Raw genomic sequence first — 24360 nt, 5'->3', positions numbered from 1 at the left:
ACCCCAGATTACTCACTACTATACAACTGCGGTAGTCGTCAGCACCAACTGTGGGCCGCCCTCCCGCTGTAGCAGTTCATGTCGTACCCCTCGTACGCCCTCCTAGCGCTTGCTCCAGCTGTCGCATGGCTTCTATATCTCCAAATAAGCCAATGGCGCTTCAAACGATACGCGCATATTCCCAGCACGCTGCCGTCCAATTTCCTCATTGGGCACCTTGGACATATCGCGGCTGGATATAGGAAGGCTGGATTCAGCAGTACCGTGCACCCGGGTAGGATCTACATCCCAGTTGCCGGCCACCGCTGACAAGCCGGCAGACTATGTGTTTGAAAATATATGGAACGCCCAGGGCTGCCCGGAATTCATGTTCTTCGACACAAGACCTGTGCAATATCCCCTTGTTCTCATTGCATCCCATGGCATGGCAGAGCAAGTTTCAAAAGCCAGCAAAACACAGCAGTATAGTGTCACCAAATCTCCGACTGTTCAGCAGGGTTTCGGAGAGCTTGTTGGTAGATATTCCTTGATCAGCGAAAATGGCGAATCTTGGAGAGGGCTCCGCAAAACCTTCAACCCGGGATTCGCGCCGCAGCATTTGCTTACCCTACTTCCCGTCATTGTCGACAAAACGTGTACGCTCATGAAGAGGCTCGACGCATTGGCAACTTCAGGCGTCGCAGCCGAGATGGAGAGTTACTGTACTGATGTTACTTTTGACATTATTGGCGACGTAGTCACCAACATTGATTGTAGGGCCCAAGACGATAGCGAACAAGCCCATGACATCGTTCGTAACTTCCGCACGCTCAAGGCGGTATATACTGGTGACAACGGTCTAATGGCTTCCTGGTTGAACCTGCCGTTGCGCGTCAAGAAGTACATCTATAGCCAACGGCTCGACGCGGCCGTCAAGAAGTGCGTCATGGAGAAATTTGCAGATATTAAAAACGCTCAGCATTCCGACACCAAGGGAAAGAAAGACCGATCGGTCCTGGCGCTGGCACTAGAAGGTATTGACGAGCTGACTCCGTACATCTTACAGAGTACTGCAGACCAAGTAAAATCGTTCCTTTTCGCAGGACACGATACCACTGCTATCCTCCTACAAAGGTTGTTTTATGCCCTCTCAATACACCCAGATTGCCTCGCCAAGATCCGCGCCGAACACGATGCCGTCTTCGGTGACTCCGAGCCACATGATGTATTCCTCAAGCAGCCGGATGAGACTATGAAGGCGCTAAAATACACCTCTGCGTGCATCAAAGAGGCCTTGCGACTTTGGCCTCCGGCAGGTTCAGCGCGGATGTCTCACAACGGCTTCAAACTGCGCACATTGGATGGAGAAAACATATGTGTCGACAAATGCGTCATATACTTGTGCCATCATCTCATTCAGCGAGACCCCAAAGTGTACGGAGACACGGCAAATGATTTCGTCCCCGAGCGCTGGGTCGGTGACTCCGATACCAGCAGCGCTCCAACTGAAGACGACGAACCAACCACTGGCGAAAGTAAGATACCCATCAGCGCATGGAGAGCCTTTGAACGAGGACCGCGCAACTGCATAGGTCAGGAACTTGCCAACATGGAGGCCCGCGTGATTCTAGCCTGCGTCATGCGGCGATATGATTTCGTCAAGGTCGGGCTCGGAGAAGCTGAGACGGACGAAGCGGGTCAGCCTGTCATAGACGAGAAGGGCAAATACAAAACAAAGTCTGAGTTGATCAACGTAAGCTATCATCCCCTTTGCGAAATATTGCAAGTGATTTACTTTTGAATAGACAATGTCCATCACAGCCAGGCCTGTCGACAAAACAATCATGCGTATCAAATTTCGCGGATCCATGGATTGACAAACCATATACATGGAGGAAATGGACACATCCAGTGTCGTATGAAGTACGACCGCAGCCCAGAATAGTATACTGTAAGGAATACAGAGGTTCCCACAGCCTTGTAGACTTCTTGGTTCTTGATGTGTGTGTATAATGACTTATCATATTCTATTCCATCAAACAAATGGAAAAGCTTACACAAAACGCTTTCTGCTTTCCCAAATAAGATGCCATGGTAGTATCCCCAATCTAAACTGTGAATTTTGTCTTGTTTTCCTCGGCGCAGTCTTCTGCGATTTTCCGTACCTGCTCCTGGCCCAGTTCTTCGAAGATGTCGAACCCCCAGCGCGACTGCACATTGAAACGCTTGTGTCTCTCCAGCCCGCTCAGCTCATCGAAAGCATCCTTGGGCAGTTCCTTGACCTGCAAATTGCTCTTGATTCTGCTCGGTGTGACGCTCTTGGGTAGGACCACCGTACCCCTCTGGATGCCCCAGCTCGCAAGCAGCTGACCGCCGTCCATGCCTAGTCTGCGTCCCAAGACGCCCACGAGTTCGTCGTCAACAGTTCGCGGCTCGCCTGTTTGGTTGTTTCCAAGGGGTGAATAGGCTTCAATCAGAATGCCTTTGCTCTTGCAAAAGTCGAAGAGAGCAGGCTGCTGGAGGTATGGATGTGCTTCAATCTGATTCACCGCCGGCACAACATCAGTCTTTGACAGAAGGTCGCTGAGACGTTGGATGGTGAAGTTGGATACGCCAATGGCGCGAACCTTGCCGGTGTCAAGGAGTTTCTCCATGGCTTTGTATGTTGTCGCGGGATCAATGTCGACGAGGTCAAACACGCCGCTCTCGCGTAGTGGGAACCATATGCCAGTGGCACCATTGAATGCACTTCATTTGTGTCAGTGTAACGTGTTTGCAATGGAACGGGAGTATGACATACACAGGCCAATGCATCAGGAACAGATCTAGATACTCGACGCCTAGATCTTGGAGCGACTTGTCGAGAGCAGCTTCCACATCCTCTGGCGCATGTTTGGTGTTCCACAGCTTGCCGGTAAGGAAGATTTCAGAACGGGGAACACCACTCCTCCTTATGCCGTCGCCTACTTCGGCTTCATTGCGGTAAATGGCAGCGCAATCAATGTGGCGATAGCCTGCTTTGAGCGCCGTCTCGACAGCACGTTCGACTTCTCCTGGCTTCGCTTGCCATGTGCCGAAGCCTACAGCCGGTATCTGCGCGCCTGTGTTGAGGGTGAAGTGTGTGGGGATAGGCATGTTTGTTGTGGTGTAGCGTGACACGATAAGGGATGTAAATGCGCGCGCTCAGGGTGGATCCAGGCTTTTGAGATATAAGACTGGGAGAGTAAACAATGTGTGAAGACGGTGTACAGGCATCAGGACGATATATACATCCAACTTTAAACTCTTCATGTCCGACGGAGAGACGCACGTATCCGAAGGAGCGATCGGAAATGGCCCCGGAAAGAATGATGCTGGCACTAAAACGCGGCAAGACAACCTTCACAAAAAAAAAAAGTGGACGGTGGACCTTGGCCTTTCACACAGCTAGCCTGTCTGGTTTTTGTGTGGAGGGCGTGGCAGTTTCTCCCCAGGTTGCCGCTAATTTTCGCAATGGCCTGACCCATGCGTTCAAGTTGGCGTCCGTGAAATCTGGAGTTTCCGCGGGGCGGCCGATCAGTTAGCGTACCGAAGCTTGGCATCGGATTCTTCGGATGGAACGCGGATTTGCCTCATCCTCCCTTACTCCACAATGTCTAATGATGCAGCACCAAGCGGCACGGTACCCCGGAAGCGGACCCTGGACGTTGCGCCGGGCAGCAACACTACGAGGCAACGACTGGTCAAAGTCACGAGAGCATGCGATGTATGCAAGGCGAGGAAGTCAAAGTGCTCCGGCGACCAGCCGTGCGAGACCTGTATCCGCCGGGGGCTGACATGCCAGTATGAAGCCGCCTACTCACGAGGCAAGGTAGTCTCCCCGCGTCCAGTTCCCCCAGCAGCTGTCGTCGCTCAGCAGCCCACTCAGCAGCCTGCGTCGGTGCCAGCTTATCCTCATGCTATACTCAGTGCCGCACCAACTATGACTGTCGTCGGCGAGGAGACGGAACCTCCGTCGCGGGCTTCTCCTGGGCTCGAGGTAGCTGGCCAGTACTCCGACTCAACTTCTGGTCTTTCATTCTTGAATCGCGCGTGGCGGCGCATCTCCAATAAGGAAACTAGCCTGGTGAATGGGCTAGGGTCCTCTGAAGACCGTCAACTGCTTACGAACGCGGGTGACAAGCCGTTCTTAGAGACTGGAGAGGTGCAAATGCCGTCATTAGATCGCAGTCGTCAGCTTCTCGATTTGTACTTCGACGTGTGCATTGCAACCTACCGGTTACTGCATAGACCTACTGTGGAAGCGTGGTTGGAGACTGTGTCTGATAACGCGAAACAACACCGAGCTCTCTTTCACGGTACGTACAACTGCAACTCGAAAGGGAAACTTTTCACTCACAATTCACGTTGATACAGATCTTGGTCGCGCCAAGACTTCGGTAGTGTTGTCTGTATTGGCAATTGCATCGTTCCATGAGGAGAAGGCGAGCGGAGAAATCGGTCTTTCACCAGTGACTCAACCCGGCATGCAGTCACAGAGCGACATGCTGTTCATAGAGGCTTCACGTCTGACCCAAGCTGAAACTGGTATCCCAAAGCTTGAATCAGCACAATGCAGGCTCATACAGGTCTTGTACCTTCTCATGTCATGCCGCTTTAACCAGGCATGGTATACGTTTGGACATGCTTTGCAGATTATTTCTGCTTTGGGTTTGCATCGAAGAGACGATCGAAAACGGCAAGCAACCGCTGCCAAACGGGACTATATCGATGAACAGTGCAGGAAACGCACATTCTGGGTAGCCTACACTCTAGACAAATACCTCGGCGTTATTTTCGGTAGGCCCAGGTAAGTTGCAACTGTACAATTTGCACATGAGACATCCACTGACACTGTACCTTCACCTTGACAGGCACTATCACGATGAAGATATCGATCAAGTTTTTCCCGACGCGGTCAATGATGAAGATATGACCAGTACGGGTCCAAAAACCACAAACACAGATGACTGCCATATAGAGTCGCTAGTGTATCATGCCCGTCTAGCACAAATTGCCGAAAAGATATCGCGAGAAGTCTATTCAATCAAACCAGTATGTTAATTGACGTTGCTGTACAAGACTATATACTTACCAACTTCCGTCATCAGGTGCCAGATGAGATTCGACTTGCAGCCTCTCATCGTTTAGCTGCAGAGCTACGCCAGTGGAAAGCATCGCTTCCACCATTTCTTGGTGCTGTCAATCCTAGTAGTTTGATCCCGACCTTCCGGCGACAGGCGACGGCACTCAGGCTCTCTTATTGCCATGCTGTGATCTTAGCCCATCGGCCGTTTCTCTTGAAGAACACTAGGCGCAGTAATACTGAGATGCATATCCTCGCGAAAGACAGCCTCACAGAGTGCCTTACAGCTGCACGATCAGTATTGGAAGCAGTTGACCGTATGGCGCGGGAGGGCCGTTTGTTTCACGCATTTTGGTGGACCCACTATGTGTGCTTCTGTGCTTTGGTCGTGGTGTATGTGTGGGCTATCCAACAGAGCGCCCATAGCACAGCCTCCACGGAAGAACTCCGCAGAATCTTGGATCAAGCCGAGAGCTGTATGCAGCATCTTGCCCAGGCAACTGCCTCAAATTCGCCCTCACGTCGATATAGCATCATCCTACAGGAACTCCGCACAGAGGCAAAGCGGAAAACAGCAAGGTCACGTCAAGAGCAGGCACATTCATCGTCACATACGGATGGTGCTGTAGCGTCAGGTGGTGAAGCGACACGAGACCTTCGTTCCGATTCTACTTTGGAAGCCTTGCAGCCGATCTTTGGCAGTAGTCCAATGGACGTGACCACGCCGGGACTGCAAACCTTTCTGGACGATTGGCAAACGACCGACTGGCTTGATCTTGATGCATCCGCGTTTGGTCCTTTTCCCGAGATAGATGATTTGGAGATTGCTTGGATAAACAACGTTTCTTGATGGTCAGAAAGTGAAATCATGTTGAAGCTTGCACTTCTTCGAGACCAGAATTCATCCAAGAGATATTCATGGGAAAACATTTTCGGTCCATCCCATCCACTATTCAGTGCACCCCAAAATGATAAGATGAGATGAAAGGATTAAGACCTACCTAAGTATCCTTATTCAATGATACTTTGATATATTATTGCCTAATTAGGCAATATTGAGGCAGTAAATTGCTTCTGTTTAATCTTTTGGGGTGGACTGAATAGTGTTTAGGGTGGACCGAAAATGTTTTCCCTTAAATAATGAATGTATCTGAAATTATCATGCCAATCACGCAAAGCTTGTGTGTAGTTTTGGCGTACATTTCAGTATTATTTGAAACTCGGCGTACCTAAGATTGTCGAGCTTCGGACTACAACCTCTGCCAACACAGTGACAAAATCTAGTTCTCTATACCGCACCCATCCATCAAGCTTTACCAATCATCTCTCCCTAACTGTTACTCTTACAAAGTGTATCGGAACAGCGGCGACTTGTCGCCCATTTCCAGTAGTTCTTGGTCCGTATACTTTGCCCGAATCTCATCCTCGTTGAGCCTCGCCTTCTTCGTGTTGCCCCACTTGTAGGACAACTCCAGCAGAAACGCGACGATGAAACCTGTCGCTCCGAATGCCAGCGATAGTCCAAACCCAGTGTAGTACTTTGGCTTCTCGCTCTCCAGGTACATGTAGCTGCCAATGACGCCTCCGATATTGCCAACACAGATGTTGAAGGCAACGCCAATGGCGCGGCGAGAAGAAGGGGCAAGGTTGTTGGCAGCCCAACTGCTTCCGGCCGGCTGGATAGGGTAGATGCCCATGCAGGTCAAGATGATGGCAAAGAAAGCCGGACCGATGTTGCCACCCAGGTCGCCATCGAACGAAATGACCACAGCATATCCGATGAAGATAAAGGACAGAGGAATGGCGACGAACGGCAGACGCCAGTAAAACCGGTCAGAGAGCTTAGCGAAGAAGATGGAGCTCATAGCACCAGCCACGTACGGTGGCACTGTCATGAGTTGAGCATTGGTGTTGTTGAATCCCATACTCTTCGTAATGGTGGGCAAGGTAAACTTCGTTCCTGTATGCCAGTCAGCGAATGCTCTTCTCAACTCCAAGGTATACATACCGTATGAACATGCCGATATGCAGAGCAGGATGTATGCTTGCATGTACAGGCGCCAGTTGCACAACACGGCCTTCAAGTCAGCCCACTTGAATTTCTCATCCTTCTCTTCTCCAAACCTTCCACCGTCCTTGATGAATCGTTGAAGCTCGAGGAAGCGAATCTCGTCAGGCTTCAACCACCGTGTGCTCAAGGCCGGAGAGTCGATCAGGAGGAAGAAACACGAGACACCGAGCGCAACAGTGACGATACCCTCTAGGAGAAAAATCCATCTCCATCCCTCATACCCTCCGACGCCGTCCATCTTGGCGATGGCTGCGGCAAGGAGGCCGCTGAATGCTCCAGATAGTGCCGATGCGCAATAGAAGTACGAGATCCTCGTCGCAAGATCCTTTGGCATGTACCAGTAAGAGCAAAGATAGATTGCACCAGGAAAAAATCCAGCCCTATATCTCGTCAGCAGAGTACAAATGACTGGTGCGCAAGACTTACTCAAACACGCCGAGAAGGATGCGGGTAGCTAGCAACCCAGCAAAATTCTTCACCACACCCATCAAAGTCATGACAATGCCCCAACACACGATAAGTATGCCAAGATAGTACGATGGGCGCTTGAACTTCTTCAGAAGAATGTTCGAGGGAACTTCAAGAAGAATGTATGGCACGAAGAACACCGACAAGACGATGTTCCATTGTACGCCATCGAGACCGAGGTCTTCGACCATGCCTTCAATCTTTGCGTTCTGTCGGGAGTCAGAAGAAGCCCCGACGCCGAACTAGGTAGCCACCCGTTGCGACTTGCGCGAATATGTGGCACTTACTCCGATGTTTGCTCGATCGATATGAGAGATGAGATAAAGGACCGCAAGCATGGGGACTAGGCGGATGTCGACCTACAAAGTGTTAACAGATATTGACTAGAATTCAACAACAGTCATTGCTTACCTTGTGAATCACTCTCTTCCTCTGCTCATCCGAGTAATTAATGTAGAAATCCGCATCTTCAGGTGCCAAACCTAGCACTTGGAAGTTATCGATCTTGACAATCTGATGCGGTTTCGGTGAGTCGATCGATTCCGCCTTTTCATCGACGTAATGAATCTCGCTCTTGTCCATTGACGGAGACATTGCGACCAACGGATAGCGAAGATGTGTCAAGAAAAGGAGATGGAGAACACGAAGTCGATGAGGAAGTTGGAGTATGATAACCCTGAGCAACGTCGGACCCTAGAAGCTTTATACATGAAATCCTAGTCACGGCACACCGTGTTGATAGCAGCTGGTTTGCGGAGAAACAGAGCCACCCCAGTCTTTCGATTTTCTGGAGAAAGCTAGTGGCGGGGAAAGTAGTTCTTTACCAAGCCCGGCTTCGGGCATCGGCTGCTGATCGGCAACGAATCATCAATGCTACCGAAAGCCAACGGAGCTGCCGTACGAATCAAAAGTGAATCCGATCCGATGAGCTAGACAATGCAAGCCTCCACAGTGCCCCGAGGTTCGAGACTTGAAGCTGGGGAAAGCAGACTCGCAAAAGGAGCCGGCAAATACTAATACAACAGCCCTCATCATGTCTACCCTCAGAATCACAGCCATTTTTTCGTCTTTTCTCGAATCACTCCTTGTCACAAGGCACCGCAGCCATGGCGCCAGCTCAGATCGCTATCGCTGCGCCCATAGGGCCGTCGACACCACTGTCCACATCCAAACCTTTGCGCAATGATTACCTCCAGCCTGAAGAGTCCTCAATACAAACTGTCGACGCGCTCGTTCGACACCGCGCGCGGCGCGATCCTCATGTCACCATTGTGTCGTATCCGCGCTCTGGAGTTGACTTTGTAGACTATACAATGCAACAGCTGGACGTATTCGCCTACCGAGTAGCCCGACACTATCAATCTTTCATCCCCACACGATCCAGCTCTGCAGAGAAGCCTACCACAGTCGCGGTACTAGGACCAAGTAATCTGGACTACATCGTGACGATGCTTGCTCTTACCAAGCTCGGGCACACTGTACTGTTTCTTTCAACGCGTATATCTCAAGCCGCCATCGACTCTCTCGTTACAACAACTGGGGCCACATATCTGCTAGCAGACCCCCGGTTCGCACAGTCTGCAGCCGAAGCACAGACAAACATCCCGGCATTGCACGTCGGCGAGATTGCAGGATTCAGCACCTACAACTTTCCTATCGAAGTCCATGCGGATACCCGTCTTGATTACCAGCTGGACCACGCCATCGAAACTTCGAACAATATTTACATAATACACTCTAGTGGTACGTAGTATTCACCCGTCTTTGGTACTTGGGCTGACATGAGGAAAGGTTCCACCGGGCTGCCCAAGCCAATATATCAGACACAAAAGAGTGCAATCGCCAACTATGCCATCAGCATGGATATGAAAGCCTTCATCACTCTTCCCTTGTACCACAATCACGGTATCTGCAACTTCTTTCGTGCGATATACAGCTGCAAATCTATCCACATTTACAACGCCGACCTACCCCTGACTCAGTCTTATCTGTCCACAATTTTGAGACAGCACAGATTTGAGATTTTCTACGGTGTTCCATACGCTCTCAAGCTTCTCTCTGAAACGGACGAAGGGATCGAGCTATTGAGACAACTCAAGATTGTCATGTACGGAGGAAGTGCTTGTCCAGACACTCTGGGTGATTTGCTGGTGAACAGTGGAGTCAACCTTGTCGGTCACTATGGGGCGTAAGTCTCTCCTTTGACTCTTTGCAACACACCCAGGCTTACAACAAGTAGTACTGAAGTCGGCCAGCTCATGACATCCTTCCGACCTGCCGGCGATAAGGTGTGGAACTATGTTCGTGAGTCACCGAAGCTATCCCCGTACCTTCGATGGGTATCCCGCGGACCCAATCTCTTCGAATGCACAGTCTTGCCAGGTTGGCCCGCGAAGGTAGCCTCGAATATGCCCGACGGCAGCTATGCCACGAAAGATCTATTCGAGCCGCATCCCACGATTGAAAAGGCCTGGAAATATATTGCGCGTCTTGACGATACAATCGTCTTGGTGAACGGCGAGAAGTTTAATCCGGTCATGATGGAAGGAACAATTCGTTCGCATCGAGCCGTGACTGAGACGGTCGTCTTTGGCTCAGGTCGACCATACCTTGGCATCCTTGTGGTTCCGGCGATCGAGGACATGTCAACTTCAAGGGTCATTGATGAGATATGGCCCGTCATTGAAGCTGCAAACCAAACAGCCGAAGCATACGCAAGGATCTCCAGGGATATGGTCCAAGTCTTGCCATATGGCTGTGAGTTCCCACGCACCGACAAGGGGAGTGTGATCAGACAAGCATTCTACAAAGCGTTTGCTACTGAAATTGACAACGCATACGACGTTGCTGCATCATCTCGCGGCGATCTGAAGACGTTTACCCTTCCGGAGATGGAGAATCATTTGCGTACAATCCTGGCCAAACACCTGCCGCAAGCAAACGACATCGAACGTACCACAGATCTCTTCTCGCTGGGACTGGATTCATTACAATCGATTCAGATACGGATGGACATCCTCAAGACCGTCGACATTGGTGTTAACAAGCTCGGCCAAAACGTAGTGTTTGAGCATCCGTCTATCGCATCCCTCACGACACACCTCAACAGACTTCAGACCGGGCAAGGGGTTGAGGTTGTGTCAGCCGCTGCGCAAATGCAAGACCTTATCACGCGGTACAGCAAGTTCGAGCAGGTTGATAGGCAACAGACTGTACTTACTGGTGCGACCGGCTCGCTAGGCGCCCATGTTCTTGTACAGCTGGTCAAACGTCCGGACATCGATACTGTTTACTGCCTTGTCCGCGCCAGGGACTACAAGACAGCAGCTCACCGTGTCCGAGAGTCCCTCATCCAGCGGAAGGTGTACCACACCCTATCGCTTCCTGCACGCAGGAAAATCCAAGCTATTCCTTCCGACCTATCTGAACCCCATCTCGGCCTAGATGACACAACTTATACACGCGTGACCTCAGGTCTTGCTAATGTCATTCATTGTGCATGGAGCGTCAATTTCAACAAAAACCTGATGTCGTTCGAGAAGGACTGCATTGCTGGAGTGCGACATCTCATCGACCTCTGTCTTGCTACATCGTCCACCAAGCCTGCATCTTTCGACTTCTGTTCTTCCGTCAGTACTGTCGCACGATGCCCTGACCTGCACACGCCTGAACAGCTAGCGGAGCTTGATTGGGCTCAGGGAATGGGATATGCTCAGAGCAAATGTGTCGCTGAGCACGTGTGCTTGGCTGCGGCGAAGGAGACTGGTGTTCGAGCGCGTGTTCTGCGCGTCGGTCAAATCGTCGCGGATACCGTGCATGGCGTGTGGAATGCGACTGAAGCCATACCTCTTATGATGCAGTCTGCACTTACTGTCGGCGCACTACCTCGGCTGCAAGAATCGCCAAGTTGGACACCTGTTGATGTCATCGCCAAAGCCGTAACAGAGATTTCACTCAGCGATGCCGGCTCCGTGGTGGCGAATGTCACCAATGCAAAGAGCTTTTCCTGGACCGACGATCTACTCCCCGCTCTCCGAGAAGCTGGCCTTCAGTTCGATGAGGTTGAGCCCAAGGAATGGGTGCGCAGGCTTCGCGAATCAAACCAGGATGCCGTGGCGAACCCACCCATTAAACTGGCTGACTTCTTCGCCTCCAAATACGACAAGGATACTTTCGGCCCTTCGCGTACATATGAGACCAGCGTTGCCAGGACTTTCTCTCCTTCGCTCGACGAGGCTCCTGTGCTGGATCCATCGTTCGTGAAGACGTTTGTCAAACAGTTCCAAGCTGCTGCCTGGCAATCACATACTCCTGAAGTTGCAAGGAGACCAACAAAGCAGGTCGTGGTAGTTGCCGGGCCTTGTGGCAGCGGCAAGAGCACTCTCGCACAACATCTCAGCGCCCGCTTCAAAGTACCTTTCATCGAAGGTGACGAGCTCCACACTGAAGACGCTGTTGCATTGATGGCTGCCGGCACGCCACTCGATGACCTTGCACGTGCTCCCTGGATCGCCCGCCTCGGGCAGCGCGCGCTGGATCTTGTCACTAATGGAGATCATGAGTGTGTATTTCTATCCTGCTCAGCTCTGAAGAAGTCGTACCGCGATCAGTTTCGGACTCTGATGAACGGCCAAGTACGAGTTTTCTTCATGGGTTTACAAGCTGAGCAGGAAGAGCTGGTGCGGCGAATGCAAGAGAGAAGTAATCATTACATGAAGGGGGATATGGTGGAGAGTCAGCTTGCTATTTGGGAGATTGCCGATGTATCCGAGACGGACGTGTTGCCCATAGATGCTACAAAGAGTGTGGAAGAAGTTGTGGAAGAGGCTTCCGGGCTGTTAGAAGCTCTCAGTTCCGTGTAAGAAGCATTTCCAGGCGTTGGAACGTGTGTTAAACCGCCACGGCAAGGCTTTCAATGTTACAAAGGCCCTTTGTTTTGATGTTCAGCTCCCCCTCACGTGCACAATCTTCGTTTGATATCAATTGTTACACATGGGAAAAACGTAAACCATAGGAGGAGCTGTGAGACATATCTAGCGAAGTCCTCGCAAGCTGTGACGTGAGATGTAGAATATCGATAACGCGAGCGAGAGCAGCGGTATAACCATTTTCAAAACAACACCGTGTGATGTTCACCAGCTCAAGAACGCCCCCATCAAGCTGCAGAAGAAGAGCAACCTCCTAGATGAAAGGATAGAGAAGCGCTTTCCATTCATATATAGATTTCCGTCGTCAAAAAAATGACGGCCATCGAGTATGTGCGGAAATGTATGTCGAGAAAGCGAAGTAGGGCGTTGATAGAGAGAAACGACGGGACGCAGCCTTTGCGTACCTTTTCATAGGTGAAAATGCGAGGAAGAACGCGCCATTCAAAACGGAGACTTGTAACGGCGACACCAAAAAGGATACTGGTCGCCCATTGATGTCAAGTATCTCGGGAGACCGCCTGATCTTGTTTTTCTGTTCGTTGGAGCGTTTGGTGCAGAACGAAGAACTTTCGTCGCCAGGTTTTAGTTTCGACTCGGTCTTGAGACGGGACGGTACCGGAATGACCCCTGTTTTGAGGTCAGTGAAGGGAGGCAGAAGCAGTTGTGTGCTGCCTGCGATGATCCAGTGGACATAAAGCAAGCCAAAACGGTGAAAGCTTTACAAAAGCAGGACCGTACTGGCTATATTACCGCGACGCTCTCTTCCATCGTTGCCAGAATTTTACTACCTCAACTTCGCTGTACAACCCTGAATCTCGCCGAACAACAGAGCGAGACCATGGAAGGCGACTCTGATTACGAGCGGCAATCTAGGCACAAGAATCGAGACAATCTTGTCCCCATTCAAAATCCGCAGAATGCGAAACATCAATCTCGCCCAGCAGGAGCCGACCGAACCCCATCTTCTCCTCGGCCATTGTACTCTGGAGCTCCCCAGAGCATACATGAACCCCAGGTTCATGGGTATATAGCCACTCCTCCGAATCCTAACGAGTACGGCGCTTCGCCGTTCCCACCGACGCAGTCATCTCACTACTATGACTACCCAACCAAAACCACGAGCTCCTATACGGAAAAGCCTGAGGCTCGAGTCCATCCGCTGTCGGGCTCGACAGATCGCTTTGATGGGGGATACGGACAGCGAGGGTCGAGGCCGAAAGAGGGTGTATCGAACTCGTCAGATCCAGTACCAAGTCAGCGCGGGATATCTGCTGCTAGTCGCTTCGCCACTCTAGAAGACGAATACGCAGCCTTGTATCGAGAGCGCCATGAGATTGGTGTACGGATGGAGGACATTAAGAGGAGGCTTCCCGCAGAGCGATACACTGCTTTGATGGCAAAGTTGGATCCTCAGGAGCTTGCGACGCTGAAGCCATGGTCAGATAACAACGGCAACTGACAACAATGTGATAGCCTTCGCTTGGCATGACTTGAGATGATCGTGTTCATTAGGTAGCTTTTCGCTGTCTGGAGCAGGGAATAGAATTAGATTGATACTATAATGAACCGCGCGAGTATCTTCGATTGTGCTTCGGTGCACACACTGAGATTGACAACGTCTCCTCGCTCAGGCGGCAAGGGCTCTTACCGCTATCATGATGGAAACTTGAATGTGGTCTCGGTCGATGACATGACGAGACCCCTAATTACCATAAGCGAGGGTGGTCCGAGCTCAATCCCGCGGCGTCGCGGGTGCCCAGGTGGAGCTCCAAGCATCAACACGCCGAAGCAGCCAATTCCCTGCCGACGTCCGCTGTCGCCTCGCACGTCGCCGCCATGCTCTCCGGAATTCTCATCTTCAACCAGAAAGGCGAGAATCTCATCTTTCGCGCCTTCCGCAACGACTGCCGCCCGCGCCTTGCCGACGTGTTCCGAATCCAGGTCATCTCCAACGCCCAAGTCCGCTCGCCCATTCTCACCCTGGGCTCCACCACCTTCAGCCACGTCAAGCACGAGAACATATATCTGGTCGCTGTGACCAAGAGCAATGCCAATGCAGCGCTGGTCTTTGAGTTTCTGTACCGTCTGGTCGGACTGGGAAAGGCGTACTTTGGCAAGTTTGACGAGGAAGCCGTAAAGAACAACTTCGTGCTCGTCTATGAGCTGCTCGACGAGATTCTCGACTTTGGATACCCGCAGAATACCGAGACAGACACGCTGAAGATGTACATCACGACCGAGGGCGTCAAATCGGAACGGGCCATGGTAGGTCACGTCCGACGCGGCTGGGCCGACAGCTGACAAAAGTACAGGAGGACTCGTCCAAGATCACAATGCAGGCCACGGGTGCTCTTTCCTGGCGACGGGCTGACATCAAGTACCGCAAGAACGAAGCCTTTGTCGATGTCATCGAGGATGTCAACCTACTCATGTCCGCAACGGGAACTGTACTGCGAGCCGACGTAAACGGGCAGATCATAATGCGCGCATATCTCTCAGGCACACCCGAGTGCAAGTTCGGCCTCAACGACCGCCTAACGCTCGGCGAAGACCACCTCCAACAACCATCGGGGAACAAAGCTGGCGCCAAGGCTACTAGGGCAGCCGCGGGAAGCGTTACCTTGGAGGACTGTCAGTTCCACCAATGCGTCAAGCTGGGCAAGTTCGATGCGGACAGGATAATATCCTTCGTGCCGCCAGACGGCGAGTTCGAGCTCATGCGCTACCGGGCGACTGAGAACGTCAACCTGCCTTTCAAGGTGCATGCCATTGTCAATGAGGTTGGCAAGACAAAAGTTGAATACAGCATCGCCATCCGCGCAAACTATGGCTCTAAGCTCTTCGCGACAAACGTCGTCGTGCGGATACCAACACCCCTCAACACTGCGCGCATCACCGAGCGGACATCACAGGGCAAGGCCAAGTACGAGCCGGAGCATAACAACATTGTCTGGAAGATCCCAAGATTTACCGGGCAAAGCGAATTTGTTCTTAGTGCCGAGGCCAGCTTAACGAGCATGACCAACCAAAAGGCTTGGTCACGACCGCCGCTTAATCTGAGCTTCTCGTTGCTAATGTTTACGAGTTCCGGATTACTCGTGCGATATCTGAAGGTGTTTGAAAAGAGCAACTACAGCAGTGTAAAGTGGGTGCGCTACATGACGAGAGCGGGTAATTATGAGATAAGGTATGTTTCTCCCCCCTTCAGACCTGGTTACATTCGTCTCACATGCATGGTTACAGGTTTTAAGCATTGTTATTCTGTATATTAGCTTGGGTTCACACAAGTGTTGTTGCATTGCAGGCGCCACGGAACCATTAAAGATATCCTTGAACGCAATGAAAGTACCTCGTCGGTTTTTCCAAACCACCTTATGCGCTTTTCTTGGAAAACACATCCTAGGGCCGGCTGCTCATCGAAAAGGGATCATGCATGCTCACTTACACGCAAACGTCACCATATCCATTTCAAGACATCAAACCACAGGATTCAAAGGTACCGTGCCAAGGGCAGAACTATTGAGAGAGAAAGTGATTACACAAGTGTTCTTTGTTTGCATACCTTCGTAGTGTAGAATCTGTCAGACCGGCTGCCAAATCAAAGTCGTTGGCGGTCCGCGTGGTAATACCCTGCAGCCTTCATCGGGGTATAAATGCAGAAAATTGCTACATCATCCTTAGTGATGATGCACTGGTTCGCACCCTTGCCTGGCTAATGACTGAATTGTAACATACATGCATAAAGCTATATGACTACAAAGGCTTGGGACCTTCAAAGTTGTCCGTGAAGTGAACATCTCTGCTAGCTAGTAGTTTAGCTATCTGTTGACAACGCCTAGCTCGGCTGCTACTAAGAACCTGCTCTTGCTTGAAAACGCGCAAAGCTGTAGGAAGGGTGAAAAAAGCAGACCAAAGTCCATGATACTTGAATACTGGCTGCAAGAGATATGACGTGCTATCACAGATCATATCGGCCAGAACTAGAAGCGAGTATTCCTCAACAGTGTCTGTAGATGTATGCGTGCGAATTTGAGGATTGGATCCCTGTGCTGTAGGAACCATCTGGTGCAAAGCGCTAAGATGGGTCCTTACAATAATCTCAAAAGCCCAATAATGCGTGAGACTACTTGCTGTCATCATGTTCGGAAACCAGAGAGCACTCGCACCTGGTGAAGACCAAGTCTCGGGATCAGACCTTGACCAGAACAAAGGATGCGACGCTTGGGATTTGAACATTCGTTCCCACTCCCGAAATCTTGAGAGGAGGCCGCGAAAATCCTGTTCAAGCTGGCCAACCGTATCAAGGTCCGGAGGGCTCGATGTGTGACTGATCTTGTAGAATCTCTCTAGCAGTACCGGAAGATCGCAGGCCCTGTTGAGAAGTTGCTGTATTATGGACACGGGCTGTCCATGAAACGGCTTAGTGATCCATTCCTCTCGTGCAAGAAATGTTCCTTGTCGCCTGAATATTGAGTTCAATAGCTAGACAAACCCTCATAATGATTAGTACTGTGCTCAGCACACACACATATAAGATCGTTTGTGACCTACAAGCAGAGGTCTAAACCCAATAAACACCGTATGCATTGTTCCAACGCTGAAAGCTGCAGGCCCTAGGTTCTCCAGCATGTCTCCGGTAGCTTTTATATGTACCATCCAACCAGATTTTAACTCTGGAGCTAGAATCTCCATTCCCACTACGTTAGCCTTCAGACGACAAATAGTACGCGGTAGATTAGAGACATACATCCGTTTCTGCTAAACACATGATTGCGGTAATATGCTCGATGCTCGATGCGCCTCGAGCTTCCGCTATTGCTTTGCCCATATGCCTAAGCGACTCACAGTACATCTCAACTGTTCGGGGCCGGTACACTTGTCCATCAGCATGATAGTGCCGGAGCGCAGAGGCCAGGGCCCTAATTGCAGGTACTAGGGGGTAATCGTTTCTTCTGTTTTTAGCAACGAGCGGAAGACCACTGATCCATGCACCGCAGATTTGATTGTACGACAGACCGGCTTCTCCAGAGGTCTTGTCATCAGCGGGTGCATATTGTTGCACGATGAACTGGATCTCGTCTTCAAGATTATAACAAGATCGACTTCCAACGATACTCGCCTCAACAGGGAGGACCGATTCCGTGGTAATCAAAGGCGAAACGCTTTGGTGAGACTGTTCAAAGTGAAGGGCATGACTATCAAGAACGAATGTGGGCTTGACTGGCGTGATCTTGTTTCTTTGTGCGGATTCTGTCCGATCATAGGTGTTGGTAGTGGTGTTACGCACGAAGACGAATTCTTGTTTGTATCCGCTACAACATATTTTCTTCAACACACACTGAGAGCATTCTGGTTGCGCGCCATCGCACTTTGAGTATTATTAGCGGATCAACACGGCGCTTGTATGGCAACAACAAGAACTTACTGCAAGCTTCTTAGCTCTACAGTTCTGGCACACATTCTTTCTCTTTGGCCTCATACTGGGAGTTGAAGGTGGGGTAGATGCTCTACAGCTAGATCTGCGGTAACGATTTGAGGAGTTCTGTTTCGCCAAGACCCCGGGGTTATCCCAAGGTCATTAGACGTCGAAGTCTCGGCGAATTAAGTGCCTGTATGTAGTTAGCGTCTTCACACCGTACTTCGGGTCCAACTTTGCAGTGCAGAGACCAAGGTATCGTTTTGCCGAAAGCTCCTACGAGAGTGTAGAGGTCGCTTTTTCGGGCTCCTGGGAGGCCTACCGTATCGCGATAATCATTGGAGTTGAGCTTTGGGGGACGGTTGATTGTGTTGCCTTGGTTGCTCCGAAAGCTCCTACACTTACATCACTTTTTAAATTCCCATTTTCTCCTTGTTGCATGACACAAATGCCAATACGCACTCGCTGCAAGACATGCTGGGCGGTCTGTGTCCTTACCACCTCACATACTTGTCCTGCTGCTGTAACACCAAAATTTTGGTAGATAGTATATATGCAAGATTAGTAGCGGTTTATTGCGACGACTCTTGCATTGATATCCAGTGCAAGATCAACAAAAACGGGGCTGTGAACAAAAGGACGGAAGACAAGTCATCAGGCTGTTGATGGCTGCTTTGGAGCGATTGGACACGAGCTTCCAGTGCAATACAAAGATGCTCCGTACAATTCTGTAAGTCAGATTGATGAAATCTACTTGTACTGGTGTTTAGTAGAGCACGCCCTTGGTACTCCTGACCTCGCCTTCCCACTGCTTTACCACGGTTGTCGCGTGCCTGATGGCAACGGCAAGTGCCTTGAAGGCGCTCTCGGCCCTGTGGTGATCGTTGTCGCCGCGGATGCAGTCAACGTGGAGGGTGGTGCCTGATGCTTGCGCGAAGCTTTGCAGGCAGTGAGGAATCATCTCACAGCTTAAATCACCAATCTTCTCCCTCTTAAGGCCGAGCTCAATAATGCTGTATGGCCTGTTGGACAGGTCAATGACAGCCCGCGACAGCGCCTCGTCGAGCGGTGCGTAGGCGTGTCCAAAGCGGGCAAGACCTGTACTTCCCTGCAACGCATTCTTGAAGGCCGTGCCTAACGCCAAGAAGGTATCTTCGCTTGTGTGGTGGTCGTCAATGTGCAGATCGCCCTTGCACCGTATGCGCAGACTCCAGCCAGCGTGCTTGGCCATGGCGTGAATCATGTGGTCGAGGAAGCCGATGCCCGTGTCGACGGAGATTTCTTGAGATGCCGATCTCTGAGTGGCATGGTCCTTGTCGACCTTTTCGCCCTCGCCATTGAGGTTCTTCTTGTCGTAGGCTGCCCAGAAGTCGCTGTGCTCGTAAGGAGAGAGGTCGCCGCCATCGAGGTTGATCGAAACCTGGATCTTCGTCTCGTTCGTGTCGCGGTTGAGGCAGCAGGTGCGCGGCATTGTGGCGGCAGTGTCCGAGATGTGTGTTTGTGGATGTTTAGGGTGCGGAGACTCCAATGGCAGAGTGAAGGCGCAAAAAAGTTGAGATGCAGGGCGGACTCAGACGGGCTTCCCCACGCCCCACGTCATGGCGCCAAGCGATATAGGGCTGAAAAAGTCTGGCCAACCAACGGATCGCCGAACCAAAGTCCGCCCCAAAATTTTGATATCGCAAAGTCACGCCTCTACTTTAGCATCAGACTCGGAATCAAGACCAACACTCATCGCATCATCTCTCCTCTACCGTCAACTAAGTATAAAGAGCAAGGGAAAAGAACAAAATGCCAGGCACGACACAAGAACCCACCCAAGTTCCCATCATAGATCCCACCTCTGAGGACAACGAGGAGATCGACCCGGCAGTTGATCGCGACAGGATCAGAGTCGTGCGTTTGATCTAGACCAGCGTGTAAACATACAGTATCTAATTTGTTATAGCTTTCTGGCGCGACAGAGACTGCCGCGTCTTTCCAGTTTGACGGAGAGGATCACACTCTAGGCAACGCACTGCGATACATCATTCACAAGAAGTAAGCTAAACAACTCGTCGCATCTCGGCAAACACCTGACAACTTCCTCAGCCCCGACGTCGAGTTCTGCGGTTACTCTATCCCGCATCCCTCAGAAGCCAAGATGAACTTGCGCATTCAAACATACGGTAGGTTATATAAACAAAAGTATCCCGACCACGCAGCTAACGAGTAAACAGACGGCGTCAGTGTATACACCGTGCTCGAGAAGGGTCTGGAGGATCTCATGAACCTGTGCGATGTCGTCGAGCAGAAATTCACCATTGCACGTGACGACTTTGTCAACAAGATGGAGGAGTAAATCCGCGACGCGACTGTTATGATAGCATTGCATTACCGGCGTTAAAGGGTAACATAGTTAATCGGCGAAAGGAAAGGAAAATGATATTGACTTTAGCTATATACACCGAATCTTGTTCTTGGTTGTTCTCGGACTCTGGTAGTAGTAGTCAAATCAGTTGCGGCCCTACGCGCATATTAGCATTTCGAAACTCTAGAGCTCAAACTGAAAACGGACGTACCTCCAAGAAGCCGTTGATGAAGTTGTTTGGTAGCCGGGCCTTGGGTTCCTCCTCGGCACGGAAGTATTTGAGAACGTGCGACAACTGCTTCCAGAAGTTGAGCGTTTCCTGTGCGTATGTTAGCACATGCCCTCTGAGTATCGAATATAGTGGTCCATGGTGTACCTGAAACTCCTGGTGACTGTTGAATAGCAGTACATCCACCGTCCTTAGTTGATTTACGTATCGATGCCGCTCAAATTCCTGCCGCATTTTTGTCCGCAGTGTAGATACCGGTAGGTTCAACGAGTACATGGTCTGAATTTCGGGAGCCTGGATAGTTATGGTCAGTCCGGGTTCCTGGCTCCGCGATACTGTTACCCATCTCTACGCATCTCACGAGTCCCTTCCTCTCGTTCCAGCTCTTCCGTGTACATGTCTATTATCTAGGACGCAGTTCTTCCTAGATGAGCGCCAAGGACTGGGGAGCAACGTACCGACCGCAGCCAGTCCCGGTAGCTGTGAATGACCCTCTTCTTCGCATCCGCCCAGTTGACCGCTGTGCCCGAGTTAGCCTCTGTACTGGTCCAATGTTCCGTGAGCGTATCCGACTGACATGAGCGCGTGCGCTGAGCGAGGTAGGTGGGGTTGATGACCATTTTAGCGGTGTTGCGGAGCTTCCAGTCGTCTCGCAGCTTGGGTTGCAGTGACGATGCGGCTCACGGGTGGAGTGGAGTGCCAAGAACCGACGTTAGCGCGGATTTTGCTCGCGGCGCAAGTCGCGAAGTTATCCATGGCTTCGTTGTCCAAATCACCTTCACCGACGACGCCCCTTGCAACAAGTCTCAAGCCCGACCGCTTCTACCGCCATAGACACTTCTCTCCTTCACACACACGCCAAAACTGTAACGACCGACACCTTCGATAGCCAGCCCAGCCATGCCTCCAGTCCGCACCGCACGCGCCTCGCGCAAGGCCCCGCCAGAGGGCTTCGATGACATCGAGGACACACTCCTCGAATTCCAGAACAAGATGAAGGACGCCGAGAATGCATCGCACGAGGGCAAGAAGAAGTACGAAATGACGTGGCCCATCTTCCAAATCACCCACCAACGCTCACGCTACATATACGATCTCTACTACGAGAAGGAGGCTATCAGCAAGCAGCTATACGACTACCTGCTCAAGAACGGATATGCGGATGCAATGTTGATTGCCAAGTGGAAGAAGCAAGGCTACGAGAAGGTCAGTCGACTCTAACCAGGCAGCTTACCCACCCAAATCAAGCTAACACCGCCATAGTTATGCTGCACACGCTGCATTCAAACCAAAGAGACAAACTTCCGATCGACTTGTATCTGTCGTGTCCCTAGGGATCAGCTCAAGGAGAACCAGGAAATCCAATGCGTAAACTGCGGCTGCAGAGGATGCGCCTCCAGTGACTGAGCACCATGAAGAGGAGAACGTGCAAAAATGGTCATGTTTTGATCCAAAGAGAAGACGCTTCGATATTCTGCGGACACTGCCTGGGAGGACTGCAAATATGCACACATACGCGTGCACGATAGAGCATGGACTTATCCGCAGGCACGACACTTCGAGATGCCGAATCGGACAGGCCAGAGACATCGTACACCGGGATACGTTTGAGAACATGATGATCAAAACAAAGCATAGGGTGTGTCTATTGACCAGAACATAATAATTCAATTGTTAACATGTTTACAGAGAAAAGTGAATGAGTGAAGGTATCCGCAACCTGGACGCCTGTAACCTGTGGGGTATAGTGAACCACTACGAAAGTCGTCCAGTCGTAAGGCAAGATCTCTCGTAGTCCTGATTTCCACCCTTCTACCACCTATTAACCAAAACGCCTTGCCAAGACCTTAAAACACTGAGCTTGCATCGCTCCTTCGCTTGTAGTCAGCGCTACATTGTGATCTCCTATTCATATCCCGACCGAATCTCGATGACGGTAGTGAATCGAGAATACCCTGCCGCCTGATCCAAGCTGTTGGCGGTGGTGACGGTGACGGCCAGAGTTCTGATATTTCAGATCCCAAGCTTCTTCTGAAGGTGTCGCCTCGCTTTAGTCGGAACGGACTTGACTCGTCAATGGGCGAATCTCGACCAGAGCGAGTCTTTTCTACCCTTATGCTGCGTGGTGGCGTCCTCAGTGTCTCGAGATCATCGTCTTTATCTTGATCCATCATTCGAGAAAACTCCCCGTTTTGACCGAGAACCTGCGCTCCTCTGTGCCGATCGTCGTAGGCGGGAGTGCCGAATGCGGCCATATCGAACACTTTGCTTCCTCTCCCGTCACTCTCTAGTGATGGCAGGCGTGTGACGTAGTCTTTCTCTGGGACCGGAGGTGGTGATTCCAGATCTTCACTCGTTCTCCGCGCCTTTCGCTTGCGCCACCAGAAAACAGAGAAGATGCAGATTGCGCACAAGGCGATTATGACGGGTATCATACCAAGGCCGATTCTCATCCCGAAAGACATTCCTTCTGCTTGTGGTACTGGCTGTGCTGATGGGGATGGTGACGGGGATGAATCTATGGCAATTGATCTCGCCAATGATGGTGGTTGCCTTGAAGGTCGAGTCGATGGTGCATTCGGCACCCCGGCGTCGAGGGTTGAAATTATTGGTGTTGTGGTATCTGCACGAGGCCGTACATGAGGAATATTAAAGAAAGTGTTCATGCTCTGTGGCAATGTATCTTGGCTGAAATAAAGTAATGGAATAATTTAATGATAGTGATGAATGACGGTAAAAGATACGGCCATGCTAGGTACAGGTTCTTTTCGTGGTGTATTAGGGATGTCGACGAGGTGTCTCCTTCATCGCATATCGAACGCGGACATGAAACCAAGCAGATAAAGCCGCCTTTGTAGAATGCAACGAAGCACGGCCAAGCACCATCTAACCGTGCTTTCAAATATGACTGCCACACTGGCCACTGGGTGATTATCGATTTGCGTAATCCGCTTGATCCCCGGTGGTTGAATGATGAAACGCAAATCACTCCAAACATAGTCTTACAACACTGCTTTCGGAAGCGATTGCTGCATGGTGAAGCCAATGACTGCTGCACCCTTCTTTCCTACCCTGGTACGTACACAAGAGAGGCTCACACTCAGAGCATCCTACTGCACACAGCACTGGAGATGCCATTCTCTCCTTTCTGTACCTAGGTAACGCCTGCATTCGCATGAACATGAAATGCCTTTCTTTTGCGCGCATAGATTATCGTGAAGTACCGACTTCTCTCCGCACACGCGGATGCCAGAACCCAATCGAACAGATGCCATCATAACACTCATGAGCTCATCTGCTCAGACACCATAGAGTCGGACCAACACAGCTACCTTGCTGGTTGATATCAAGTTGCCATGTGCTCTGAGAAGTCGGAAAGCCTAAACGTCAACACCGACGTTTGGGTTCTCAGAAGGGTTAGCGTGGTGCACGGCACACGCTATTTGTAGTGTCTCCTTGCTCATCTTTCCAACTGTCCCTCCACAGGGCTGAGCCTGAGTATAGTCTCTCAAATGCCCACATGCTCCTCGTGGTCTTTGTCTGCGGCTCTTCCAACCGAAGGATATGCAAAGGTAAGACATCTCCTCGTGGTGGTTTCCGAAAGATGAAACGCGGAAACGACGCACGGGCGTTCTCAACCACATTTCTCGCCGCACCTGCGTGCGGGAAGACGAAGAGCTGATATGCTGTGTACGTCTGTGGGATATCGGAAGAAGGTAGGACCTCTAGCAATCGATATGTTCGAGACGAGGATGTGCTTTCACTTGGGACGACACGGGGACATCTGGGTACACATTTGTCCTCTTCTTCAGTCT

The 24360-nt window shown here is 50.9% G+C and overlaps 10 protein-coding genes across 10 annotated transcripts; 6 read left to right on the top strand and 4 right to left on the bottom strand.

Moving 5' to 3' along the window:
* Window positions 1-78: 78 nt before the first annotated feature.
* On the top strand, window positions 79-1856 carry ACET3X_008305 (uncharacterized protein; the record flags this gene model as incomplete). Its single annotated transcript, XM_069454464.1, has 3 exons — window positions 79-274; window positions 321-1732; window positions 1785-1856. 3 exons carry the CDS (start codon window positions 79-81, stop codon window positions 1854-1856), a joined length of 1680 nt encoding a protein of 559 aa, XP_069303907.1.
* Window positions 1857-2087: 231 nt separating this feature from the next.
* ACET3X_008304 (uncharacterized protein) lies at window positions 2088-3114 on the bottom strand (the record flags this gene model as incomplete). The annotated part of the gene is made up of 2 exons (XM_069454463.1): window positions 2088-2727; window positions 2780-3114. The coding sequence occupies 2 exons, from the start codon at window positions 3112-3114 to the stop codon at window positions 2088-2090; spliced, it is 975 nt and encodes a 324-aa protein (XP_069303906.1).
* Window positions 3115-3610: 496 nt separating this feature from the next.
* ACET3X_008303 (uncharacterized protein) lies at window positions 3611-6043 on the top strand (the record flags this gene model as incomplete). Its single annotated transcript, XM_069454461.1, has 4 exons — window positions 3611-4316; window positions 4375-4807; window positions 4872-5052; window positions 5109-6043. The coding sequence occupies 4 exons, from the start codon at window positions 3611-3613 to the stop codon at window positions 5931-5933; spliced, it is 2145 nt and encodes a 714-aa protein (XP_069303905.1). The 3' UTR covers window positions 5934-6043.
* Window positions 6044-6426: 383 nt separating this feature from the next.
* ACET3X_008302 (uncharacterized protein) lies at window positions 6427-8216 on the bottom strand (the record flags this gene model as incomplete). Its single annotated transcript, XM_069454460.1, has 5 exons — window positions 6427-7043; window positions 7092-7534; window positions 7581-7831; window positions 7910-7981; window positions 8034-8216. 5 exons carry the CDS (start codon window positions 8214-8216, stop codon window positions 6427-6429), a joined length of 1566 nt encoding a protein of 521 aa, XP_069303904.1.
* A 378-nt stretch (window positions 8217-8594) lies between these two features.
* Window positions 8595-14191, top strand: ACET3X_008301 (uncharacterized protein). The gene is made up of 3 exons (XM_069454459.1): window positions 8595-9365; window positions 9414-9810; window positions 9862-14191. Exons 1-3 carry the CDS (start codon window positions 8729-8731, stop codon window positions 12482-12484), a joined length of 3657 nt encoding a protein of 1218 aa, XP_069303903.1. The 5' UTR covers window positions 8595-8728; the 3' UTR covers window positions 12485-14191.
* A 150-nt stretch (window positions 14192-14341) lies between these two features.
* On the top strand, window positions 14342-17043 carry ACET3X_008300 (uncharacterized protein). Its single transcript, XM_069454458.1, has 3 exons — window positions 14342-14815; window positions 14863-15737; window positions 15794-17043. Exons 1-3 carry the CDS (start codon window positions 14387-14389, stop codon window positions 15798-15800), a joined length of 1311 nt encoding a protein of 436 aa, XP_069303902.1. The 5' UTR covers window positions 14342-14386; the 3' UTR covers window positions 15801-17043.
* Window positions 17044-18732: 1689 nt separating this feature from the next.
* Window positions 18733-19437, bottom strand: ACET3X_008299 (uncharacterized protein; the record flags this gene model as incomplete). The annotated part of the gene is made up of 1 exon (XM_069454457.1): window positions 18733-19437. The coding sequence occupies one exon, from the start codon at window positions 19435-19437 to the stop codon at window positions 18733-18735; it is 705 nt and encodes a 234-aa protein (XP_069303901.1).
* A 320-nt stretch (window positions 19438-19757) lies between these two features.
* On the top strand, window positions 19758-20307 carry ACET3X_008298 (uncharacterized protein; the record flags this gene model as incomplete). Its single annotated transcript, XM_069454456.1, has 4 exons — window positions 19758-19862; window positions 19915-20006; window positions 20058-20134; window positions 20186-20307. The coding sequence occupies 4 exons, from the start codon at window positions 19758-19760 to the stop codon at window positions 20305-20307; spliced, it is 396 nt and encodes a 131-aa protein (XP_069303900.1).
* A 153-nt stretch (window positions 20308-20460) lies between these two features.
* On the bottom strand, window positions 20461-21165 carry ACET3X_008297 (uncharacterized protein; the record flags this gene model as incomplete). Its single annotated transcript, XM_069454455.1, has 5 exons — window positions 20461-20472; window positions 20528-20635; window positions 20693-20839; window positions 21004-21065; window positions 21123-21165. The coding sequence occupies 5 exons, from the start codon at window positions 21163-21165 to the stop codon at window positions 20461-20463; spliced, it is 372 nt and encodes a 123-aa protein (XP_069303899.1).
* A 280-nt stretch (window positions 21166-21445) lies between these two features.
* ACET3X_008296 (uncharacterized protein) lies at window positions 21446-22252 on the top strand (the record flags this gene model as incomplete). Its single annotated transcript, XM_069454454.1, has 4 exons — window positions 21446-21751; window positions 21809-21913; window positions 22125-22184; window positions 22235-22252. The coding sequence occupies 4 exons, from the start codon at window positions 21446-21448 to the stop codon at window positions 22250-22252; spliced, it is 489 nt and encodes a 162-aa protein (XP_069303898.1).
* Between the last annotated feature and the right edge of the window lie 2108 nt (window positions 22253-24360).

Source organism: Alternaria dauci, chromosome 8 (genome assembly GCF_042100115.1).
Source record: "Alternaria dauci strain A2016 chromosome 8, whole genome shotgun sequence".
NCBI classification, from domain to species: Eukaryota; Fungi; Ascomycota; class Dothideomycetes; order Pleosporales; family Pleosporaceae; genus Alternaria; species Alternaria dauci.
This window is presented reverse-complemented; position numbering and strand designations above follow the sequence as displayed.

What these genes read in the sequence shown, in the direction of transcription:
- ACET3X_008301 (XM_069454459.1), top strand. Translation starts at nt 8,729, where the DNA reads ATGGCGCCAGCTCAGATCGCTATCGCTGCGCCCATAGGGCCGTCGACA. An exon ending in TTACATAATACACTCTAGTG is followed by an intron (nt 9,366 to 9,413) that starts GTACGTAGTATT and finishes ACATGAGGAAAG; the next exon opens with GTTCCACCGGGCTGCCCAAG. An exon ending in CTTGTCGGTCACTATGGGGC is followed by an intron (nt 9,811 to 9,861) that starts GTAAGTCTCTCC and finishes TACAACAAGTAG; the next exon opens with TACTGAAGTCGGCCAGCTCA.
- ACET3X_008300 (XM_069454458.1), top strand. Translation starts at nt 14,387, where the DNA reads ATGCTCTCCGGAATTCTCATCTTCAACCAGAAAGGCGAGAATCTCATC. An exon ending in TCAAATCGGAACGGGCCATG is followed by an intron (nt 14,816 to 14,862) that starts GTAGGTCACGTC and finishes ACAAAAGTACAG; the next exon opens with GAGGACTCGTCCAAGATCAC.